The following is a 10,650-nucleotide window of genomic DNA, read 5'->3' on the forward strand; positions in this document are numbered from 1 at the left end:
TTCAGTGCGGCATGGTGTTGTTCAGTGCAGGATGGTGTTGTTCAGTGCGGCATGGTGTTGCTCAGTGCGGCATGGTGTTGTTCAGTGCGGGATGGTGTTGTTCATTGCGGCATGGTGTTGTTCAGTGCGGCATGGTGTTGTTCAGTGCGGCATGGTGTTGTTCAGTGCGGCATAATGTTGTTCAGTGCGCCATAATGTTGTTCAGTGCGGCATGGTGTTGTTCAGTGCGGGATGGTGTTGTTCAGTGCGCCATAATGTTGTTCAGTGCGGCATGGTGTTGTTCAGTGCGGGATGGTGTTGTTCAGTGCAGGATGGTGTTGTTCAGTGCGGCATGGTGTTGTTCAGTGCGGCATAATGTTGTTCAGTGCGGCATAATGTTGTTCAGTGCGGCATAATGTTGTTCAGTGCGGGATGGTGTTGTTCATTGCGGCATGGTGTTGTTCAGTGCGGCATGGTGTTGTTCAGTGCGGCATGGTGTTGTTCAGTGCGGGATGGTGTTGTTCAGTGCAGGATGGTGTTGTTCAGTGCGGCATGGTGTTGTTCAGTGCGGCATGGTGTTGTTCATTTCGGCATAATGTTGTTCAGTGCGGCATAATGTTGTTTAGTGCGGCATGGTGTTGTTCAGTGCGGGATGGTGTTGTTCAGTGCGTTATAATGTTGTTCAGTGCGGCATGGTGTTGTTCAGTGCGGCATGGTGTTGTTCAGTGCGGCATGGTGTTGTTCAGTGCGGCATAATGTTGTTCAGTGCGGCATAATGTTGTTCAGTGCGGCATGGTGTTGTTCAGTGCGGGATGGTGTTGTTCAGTGCGGGATGGTGTTGTTCAGTGCGGCATGGTGTTCAATGCGGAATGGTGTTGTTCAGTGCAGGATGGTGTTGTTCAGTGCGGCATGGTGTTGTTCAGTGCGGCATAATGTTGTTCAGTGCGGCATGGTGTTGTTCAGTGCGGCATGGTGTTGTTCAGTGCGGCATGGTGTTGTTCAGTGCGGCATAATGTTGTTCAGTGCGGCATGGTGTTGTTCAGTGCGGCATGGTGTTGTTCAGTGCGGCATAATGTTCAGTGCGGCATAATGTTGTTCAGTGCGGCATGGTGTTGTTCAGTGCGGGATGGTGTTGTTCAGTGCAGGATGGTGTTGTTCAGTGCGGCATGGTGTTCAGTGCGGGATGGTGTCTTTCAGTGCGGCATGGTGTCGTTCAGTGCGGCATGGTGTCTTTCAGTGCGGCATGGTGTCGTTCAGTGAGGCATGGTGTTGTTCAGTGCGGCATGGTGTTGTTTAGTGCGGCATGGTGTTGTTCAGTGCGGGATGGTGTTGTTCAGTGTGGCATGGTGTTCAGTGCGGCATGGTGTTGTTCAGTGCGGTATCGTGTTGTTCAGTGCGGTATCGTGTTTCTCAGTGCGGTATCGTGTTGTTCAGTGCAGTATCGTTGTGTTGTTCGTATTATGTTTAACACTTAGCCTCTAACACTTAGCCTCTAACACTTAGCCTCTAGCATCTAGAAGGTAAATAAATAGGAAGGAAGGACTCACCGGTGACGTCTTCGCCCACGTCCAAGCGTTGTACTTTGTATTTTCATCCTTCTGACAGTGGAAAACATAGCCAACAAACACCGTGGAACCTAAACGAATGAAAGAAAACTATCATTTGGCCACAACCAACATTCACAGATACAACACAATGTGACGTGCGGGGTTGAGGTTAAAGGTTGAGTGAAGGGCCCTCGTTTTAAACTACTTTTTTGAAAAGGATTGGGAACAAGTAAGACGTATTTAATTTATTTAATGGGAAGTAGTAAGAGCTATTGAATTTAATCTATGTATTATATTCTATTGTATTGTATTCTGTTGTATTCTTTTGGATTGTATTCACACTAACCCCACTAAAACTTCAGCCCACAAAAACTCGCCTCTGGCGCCTAGCCTCTGGCACTTAGCCTCTAACACTTAGCCTTTAACACTTAGCCTTTAACACTTAGCCTTTAACACTTAGCCTAGAAGGTGAATAAATAGGGTTAAAGGTTGAGTGAAGGGACCTCGTTTTAAACTACTTTTTTGTAAAAGAGTGGGAACAAGTAAGACGTATTTAATTTATTTAATGGGAAGTAGTAAGACTTATTAAATTTATTTAATCTACTTTTCTTCCCAGGCAAAATTTGATGTGCTGCAATTCCAAATTTCCAAAGTGAATGAAGGAATGAAGTCCTTTAAATTATGATTTTGTATAAATACTAGGCATTAACACAAAATCGACGGCACAAAATGGGCAGACTTTACTTGTTTGAAAAGGACTGGTTACAAGACAGACTTTTTTAATTTATTTAATGGGAAGAAGACTTATTTAGTTTAATTGATCTATTTTTGTTCCCTGGCAAAATTCGATTTGCTGCAATTCCAAATTTCCAAAGTGAATGAAGGAAAGAAGTCGTTTAAATTATGATTTTGTTTAAATACTAGGCATAGACACAAAATCTACGGCACAAAATGGGCAGACTTTACTTGTTTGAAGAGGACTGGTTACAAGACAGACTTTTCTGATTTATTTAATGGGAAGAAGACTTATTTAGTTTATTTAATCTATTTTTGTTCCCTGGCAAAATTGGATTTGCTGAAATTGTATTTTGCCAAATCTTGCCTTGAGACCTGATAGGAAGTATTAAACGCTTAGTTAAATCAATACAAGTTGGTAATAAGAGCGAGTAATGTTGGTTGAACCGATGAATGAAGGTTGAAAGCAATTTAAATTATGACTTTGTATAAATACTAGATATTAACAGAACATCTACTGCGCGAAATGGGCAGAGTTTACTTGTTTGAGAAGGAGTGGCTTATTCAAAACTAAGATTTATTTAATCTGTTTGTTCCCAGGCAAAATTGGATGTGATGCAATTCCAAATTTCACCACATGATGGTGCCCAATTTTGACTTCATAGGACATATTAAACACTTAGCTTGTTATTATGTTCAAGGTAATCAGATTTGTTTATTATTCTAATGGCCTCTTCAAAACTATTCTGGATTACTACTTTGGATCTATTCTACATTACTTGGCAACAACATACTCTGTAACAGATTAGGCAGTATAATCATATCTGTTAACTTGAGAGTGCCCACACTCAATCTACTTATCGTGATGTGTTAAATCAATTACTGTTAGACATTATTTGTCTGATAATCTACCAAATCTTTGAATTGAAGAATTTGTGATTTAATTAATAGCTTGTTGTTATGTTAAGGGTAATCAGACTTGTATATAATTCTAATGGCCTTCTTTTGAAAACTATTCTGAATTACAACTTTGGATCTTATATTACTTTGCAACAATCTACTCCGTGACAGATTAGGCAGTATAATCACATATGTTAACTTCAGTGCCCACACTGTATTTATTTATGGTTATTTGTTAAATCAAGTACTGTTAGACATGAAATAGGAAGTGTTTAACATAAATGTTATGGCTACTCACCATTGTAGCTCGCTCCTGGTCAATGATACGAGCCTCTTCTTGCAGTGGAAAACTTGCAGCCAACAAACACCGTGGAACCTAAAGGAATGAAATTAAACATTAACATTTCGCCTCGACCAATTTTCACACGTACAACGCAACGCGGCTACACTTCTGCTATTACAAACGTAAATCTCCTTAAACACAATGAGTGTTACTTACCGTGTACGCTCTAGACGGTCCAGTTGCAAGCAGAAAATAAAGATATTTCTGTTGATAATCGTCGCTGCTCAGTGGCTCACGGCCATCGCGCCAACAGATTTGAATTTTGGCGGAGGTTCGGGCAATTACGTCATATCCACGGCACATGACTGCGACGTAATACCCGCTTATCTGAAACGGCAGTTAAAAGTAGAGTTACATCAAGTTTTCTTGGAACCTAAACGAATGAAAGAAAACTATCATTTGGCCACAACCAACATTCACAGATACAACACAACGTGCGGGGTTGGGGTTAAAGATTGAGTGAAGGGCCCTCGTTTTAAACTACTGTTTTGAAAAGGAGTGGGAACAAGTAAGACGTATTTAATTTATTTAATGGGAAGTAGTAAGACTTATTAAATTTATTTAATCTACTTTTCTTCCCAGGCAAAATTTGATGTGCTGCAATTCCAAATTTCCAAAGTGAATGAAGGAATGAAGTCCTTTAAATTATGATTTTGTATAAATACTAGGCATTAACACAAAATCGACGGCACAAAATGGGCAGACTTTACTTGTTTGAAAAGGACTGGTTACAAGACAGACTTTTTTAATTTATTTAATGGGAAGAAGACTTATTTAGTTTAATTGATCTATTTTTGTTCCCTGCCAAAATTCGATTTGCTGCAATTCCAAATTTCCAAAGTGAATGAAGGAAAGAAGTCGTTTAAATTATGATTTTGTTTAAATACTAGGCATAGACACAAAATCTACGGCACAAAATGGGCAGACTTTACTTGTTTGAAGAGGACTGGTTACAAGACAGACTTTTCTGATTTATTTAATGGGAAGAGGACTTATTTAGTTTATTTAATCTATTTTTGTTCCCTGGCAAAATTGGATTTGCTGAAATTGTATTTTGCCAAATCTCGATTTGAGACCTGATAGGAAGTATTAAACGCTTGGTTAAATCAATACAAGTTGGTAATAAGAGCGAGTAATGTTGGTTGAACCGATGAATGAAGGTTGAAAGCAATTTAAATTATGACTTTGTATAAATACTAGATATTAACAGAACATCTACTGCGCAAAATGGGCAGAGTTTACTTGTTTGAGAAGGAGTGGCTTATTCAAAACTAAGATTTATGTAATCTGTTTGTTCCCAGGCAAAATTGGATGTGATGCAATTCCAAATTTCACCACATGATGGTGCCCAATTTTGACTTCATAGGACATATTAAACACTTAGCTTGTTATTATGTTCAAGGTAATCAGATTTGTTTATCATTCTAATGGCCTCTTCAAAACTATTCTGGATTACTACTTTGGATCTATTCTACATTACTTGGCAACAACATACTCTGTAACAGATTAGGCAGTATAATCACATATGTTAACTTGAGAGTGCCCACACTCAATCTACTTATCGTGATGTGTTAAATCAATTACTGTTAGACATTATTTGTCTGATAATCTACCAAATCTTTGAATTGAAGAATTTGTGATTTAATTAATAGCTTGTTCAGGGTAATCAGACTTGTATATAATTCTAATGGCCTTCTTTTGAAAACTATTCTGAATTACAACTTTGGATCTTATATTACTTTGCAACAATCTACTCGGTGACAGATTAGGCAGTATAATCACATATGTTAACTTCAGTGCCCACACTGTATTTATTTATGGTTATTTGTTAAATCAAGTACTGTTAGACATGAAATAGGAAGTGTTTAACATAAATGTTATGGCTACTCACCATTGTAGCTCGCTCCTGGTCAATGATATGAGCCTCTTCTTGCAGTGGAAAACTTGCAGCCAACAAACACCGTGGAACCTAAAGGAATGAAATTAAACATTAACATTTCGCCCGGACCAACATTCACACGTACAACGCAACGCGGCTACACTTCTGCTATTACAAACGTAAATCTCCTTAAACACAACGAGTGTTACTTACCGTGTACGCTCTAGGCAAAATTGGATGTGATGCAATTCCAAATCTATCTGAAACGGCAGTTAAAAGTAGAGTTACATCAAGTTTTCTTTTTTAATCAACACAATCATTTACAACCGTTGACCAGAAAGAATCGTCGAAATTCGACGTCCCCCACAAACGCCACGCTCACTCGCTTTTCAGGGCAACAAAAGTACTTCTTTTTAAAAACGATGAGTTGTACTTACCGTGTACGCTCTGGACGGTCCAGTTGCAAGCAGAAAATAAAAATATTTCTCTTGTTAGTCGTATGTTACCATCCGCTGTGTCTTTGTCAACATCGCCGCCATTTTCCTACTTCCTGCTGCGAGCCACGCCCACGGATTTAAATTTGGGCGGAAGCTCTTTCCATTGGCGTCGTTTTCGCGTATAGCAAATCCGATTGGTTGGGAAGGGGGCACGGTTATGCAGCCGAGGGGTCCTGTGATCGGTGGGATGTAAAGTAGGCGTCGACGTCACGTCCGCGTCACGTGACCACGACGTGGCAGACGTCATATAGCAACCGCTGTTTTGTTTAGTAGACTTACAGTTGTTATGCATTGACATAATGGCGCACACACCAAATAGATTTAAATAAATTAAATAATTCTTCTGCCCACTCTCTTTTAAACAAGTTAACTCTCCCCGCGGATTTGAATTCCGGCGAAAGTTACGCCCATCGACGTCACGTATGTCACGTGACCACGACGTGGCAGATGTCATATAGCAACCGCTGTTTTGTTTAGTAGATTTACAGTTGTTATGCATTGGCATAATGGTGTGCACTCAAAATAGATTTAAATAAATTAAATATTTCTTCTGCCTACTCCCTTTTAAACAAGTTAACTCTGCCCACGTCCATTGACGTCTTGTCTGCGTCACGTGACCACGACGTAGCGACGTCATATAGTAACCGCTGTTTTGACCAGTAGACTTAGTTATTATGCGTTGACATAATGGCGCACTGGTTAGCATGGCCACCTCTTAAGCATGATGATGCGGGTTTGACGCCTGATCAATGTTAGCATGGAGTGAGCTGAAGTGCATGGCGCTGAAGATTTGAATCTTTGAAATGCGCTGAGGTCTGACATATCAGGCAGAATGGTTTGCCATCACGTTCAACAAAAAATAGAAACTTTCCCACTCTGATTAAAACGTCCTGTGTTCATCTACGTATTTTCGTTTTGCTGTGCATCTTTTCCCTGCCATTTCGAGAGCCCAATTGACACTCATAGTTTAAAGAAATGTGTTTGCCCATCCTACTTTGTGGAATTTCACCACATGCGCTTTTGACCAAAATACCAAATTGAACTCAAGTGAAGCCAACACGCACAACCCCCCCCCCCCCCCACCCCACACACACACACACACACACACAAATGTTGATATGAACATAAAAGAGCCGCATGCGGTTCGGGAGTTGCGGCTTGGCCAAACCTGTACTATACAACTTTATTTGTATAAAATTTTCACAACAGCTGTCACACAAACAAAGCGGGAAAAACCGAAGACGTGCGTGTTCCGCCCACGCTGGATTTATTTGCACCTTTGAAAAGACACCGTATTGCCGCAGATGTGGCAAAGAGTACTTTTGGGCATCTGAGACGGAAGGATGTCCAAAGCATCACGTCACCTGCTCTGGTAGGCATGGTGGTGGGACGTTGAGGTCAACCGCTTTGGGGTTGGCTGACTCTTTGATCGCAGGATGCCACACACTTGAAGACAAAAGCAGAAAAGCAGAGCTAAATGCAAAATGTACTCACCGGTGACTCCAATTTTTTTCCCCCCTGAAGAAACAGCTGGACGGGTGGCCCCGGCTGGCCAGTGGGACTCTTGTTATTCTGACCCTTTTTAGTGCGCGTTTGGGGCAACAACCGTTTTTTGTGGCGCTCTCTTCTGGTTCAAAAGTGCCCTGCATGTGAATTTGCTTTTCCTGCCTTCTGATTGGATGAGCGCCGGTGTGACGCGGTGCCTCTGTCACCGTGGCGGGGGGTATACGTTGGCATCGGAGCGTCTGCCAACGTCTGAGACCGGCTGGCAGTGTATCGGAGGTGTCGAGTGCGGTGCCGCTGGAGCTCACTCACCAGCTGGTGTTAGGGCCACAGAATGAAGGCCAAGGAGAAGAATAGAAAGAGAAACAGAAACTTCTCCTCCAATTGTTTGATTTGTCTCTTCTGAGCTTCGATGAATTCTTTGAGCTCTTTGTTCCTCTAGGACGGACAAATGGAAAGTGGCATTCAAAAGCCAGTAAGCGTGCAAGTAAGTGCCGGGCTGGCTTTGGGCCCTTACCTGTTGCGCGCTGTGCAGCAGATCCATTCTCTCTTGGAGGATGCAAGCGTCGCGCTCCCTCAACTCGCACATCAGGGCTCGCTTCCATTGGTCCACGGCGCTCCTAAGCTCTTCTCTCTGATCCGCCGTCAGCACGTCATTCACGCCAGCGTGGCTGGCTTTTTCGCCGTCCGTGGCGGGGCAGTCCCGCTGCGGTAGCGCCTCGTACAACATGGCCTCCAGCTCCAGGATCCTCTGGGCCGCAATCCTCGTCCATCAGTGGTCCGGCGGGAGATTTGAGGGCGGCTTACCTTATGAGCCTGGTCCATGGAACACTTCCTGAAGTCCAACTCTTCATCCAGGTAGCCCTTCTGCTTGCAGAACATATCCTAGCACAGCTCAAGGTCAGAATTGTTGGGGCACATTGCCGGAGTTCCCCTTGGCTGATGTCGCGTGTCTGTCTACCTTCTCACTTTCAATGTCCAACATCTTCTGTTGAAGTGCTGACTTGGTCACTTTGATGTATTCTAACCACTGAGGAAAGGCTGCTGTCACATAAGCAGAATGCGAGAGCGTGCGTGGACGTGCGCGTTACCTTCTCGGCTAGGGTGAGAAGGGTCCTGGCGTGAATCACGACCACCTGCTCCTCGTTGGTGAGATTCTGCAAGAGCCCAAAGGCACAGCGTCAACAAGCTTCTTTCAGCGCAAAGCCTTCCAAAAGTCACATTTGAGCCGCCGAGTCTCGTGGAGTGCGAACATAAGGAGTTCGACATACACTTACGGCGTTATAGCCCAGGATGTCCAGCTTCTTCATCAGATCACTGATGACGATGTCCGGGGGAAAGGCGCAAGGAGCAATGTAAGGTGTTCTGGGACCTCGGGTTAAGGTTAGGGTTGCGAGGGACGCCTTACGTACGCTCACGCCCTCGGCCTCGCAGTAGATCTGCAAAGGGCTGAGGCCGTCTGGGAAACGGACTTGCAGAAACTTCAAGACGGGGGAGCGCCACTCCCTCTCCTGAAAGGCAGAGGCATGCATCCGTCCGTCCGTCCGTCCGTCCGTCACATCTCTGGCCTCAACACGCTTGTGCGAGTCTTCCCACCTCCAGCTCCAGGATGCGGAACTCAAGCAGTTCGTTTTGGTCTCGGATATCCTGGATGTGCTCTTTCAGACGCGCTTCTTCCGCCTCCATCCGCCTGACCTGAAAAGACAGTCAGACCTCATCTGCGGGGCTTCCCGACAGGTGTGACGCCAAGCGACTCCGCCCAGCGCCTTTCTTTCCGTCACCTTTTCGGCCAACTGCTGATTGCTCTGACGCAGCAGCTGCTTCTCCTCCACCCACTTGACATTCTAGAAGAGACAAACGCGTGGACAGCTTTGGAATGTTGTGTCATTTTCATCCACAAATTCTTTGGTTGACTGGAAAATGACATTTGCTTTTCTCCGCATTTTCCCAGCCACGTTCGGGGGGGGGGGGTTGGTCCAGTAATGCCAGACGGATGAGTGACTGAAGAATGTAGCTATTTTGTCTGAGAAAAAGGTGTGCTCATTGATGAGCTTACCTGTCCTTGTTGCTTCAGCGCTGACTCCAGATCTGCTACTCTGCTTTGATAGTGACCCATTTCTACCATCAGCTTTTCTCTGGTCTGAAAGGAGGAGGAGGGAGGCTCCTCCTCCTCCTTTCAGACCAGAGAACACCCGAGGCTGGGTGAGAACGGGGAGGCTGCGACCCGGCCGGGGGTTGCGGGAAGGGGCGCCACCTTGATCTCCTTCTCGGCGTCGTAGTCCCCTTTCGCTGGTCTGGGCTAGCAGAGCGTAGGCTCGTTGCAGCGCTTGATATTCTTGCGTCAGCTGGCGGTAGCGAAGCTCCGCCTCTTCATGCACACACCAATGCAACACAGCACTAGTACCAGAATCAGTCAGACCGGCGACAAAGCACCCGCGACGCAAAGACGAGTCCGATTCCAGGCTGAAGAGGAATGTTTGGTGCCAATACGCTGGCAGAAATGGCGGGCTACCTCTTCGGGTTCCGTGTCGGGGGTTCTGTCGGTGTGAAAAGACAAGGACGATCCGTCCGAGTCCACCAACACGTCTTCGTCGTAGCCGTAAAATGTTTCGATGACCTGCGGGCGCGGAAGCAAACATCTCTCTGAACAAACTGAAGCGACACCTCACGATGAATCGACGAGAGGAACGATAGCGAGAAAAAGGCCATTTCATCTTGCGCAACACCAAGCAGCCGCAAACAAACAGACTCACCTTGCAGGACCTCACGCTTTGTTCCTCCTCAGAGATTCTCGACGTCGGTATCGTAGCAGCAAATCTCTCTCCTGTCGACACAAATAATCCGCCTTTGAGATTCTTTGGATGCAAAGGGAACGAACGGCTCCGGCGCAGAAACAAACGCGACTCACAATGACATTTCTGACATGAGCTCCTGTCTCCAGAGCCTGAAAAACACGTCACCGGCGATGATTGGAGGGACGCTCGTCTTTTCCAAAAGTGACAACTACAGGGTGTGTCAGGGTTTTCCAGATTATCTTTATCGTATCATTGTGTTGCTTTGACTTTGACTGCGACCTGTAATAAATAATATTATTTATCCCTTATTTATCCCTATCGCTTATCCCTTCCTACACAAAGTCGTAAAACACCCCTTGCTATGTTTTGACTAGAGGTCAAGGGCTTCCTCTATTCAATCCACTCTTACACCCACCCTGTTTCTCTTAATTAAAATGCTCGTGCAGGAGCCGAGAGTCAGACTTCATTCGTA

The 10,650-nt window shown here is 44.6% G+C and overlaps 1 protein-coding gene across 1 annotated transcript; it reads right to left on the reverse strand.

The window, feature by feature from the left end:
- Positions 1–7,450: 7,450 nt before the first annotated feature.
- LOC148378534 (janus kinase and microtubule-interacting protein 3-like) lies at positions 7,451–8,259 on the reverse strand. Its single transcript, XM_088367866.1, has 2 exons — positions 7,901–8,259; positions 7,451–7,821 (listed from the first exon to the last, which is right to left on the reverse strand). The coding sequence occupies exons 1-2, from the start codon at positions 8,111–8,113 to the stop codon at positions 7,705–7,707; spliced, it is 330 nt and encodes a 109-aa protein (XP_088223992.1). The 5' UTR covers positions 8,114–8,259; the 3' UTR covers positions 7,451–7,704.
- Between the last annotated feature and the right edge of the window lie 2,391 nt (positions 8,260–10,650).

This window comes from Syngnathus floridae, unplaced genomic scaffold (assembly GCF_059516105.1).
Source record: "Syngnathus floridae isolate MCC-2025c unplaced genomic scaffold, RoL_Sflo_1.0 HiC_scaffold_39, whole genome shotgun sequence".
NCBI lineage: Eukaryota > Metazoa > Chordata > Actinopteri > Syngnathiformes > Syngnathidae > Syngnathus > Syngnathus floridae.

Coding starts and splice junctions, on each gene's coding strand:
- LOC148378534 (XM_088367866.1), bottom strand. CDS start 8,113: ATGTTGTACGAGGCGCTACCGCAGCGGGACTGCCCCGCCACGGACGGC. Junction 7,822..7,900: donor TGCTGCACAGCGCGCAACAG/GTAAGGGCCCAA, acceptor TGTCCGTCCTAG/AGGAACAAAGAGCTCAAAGA.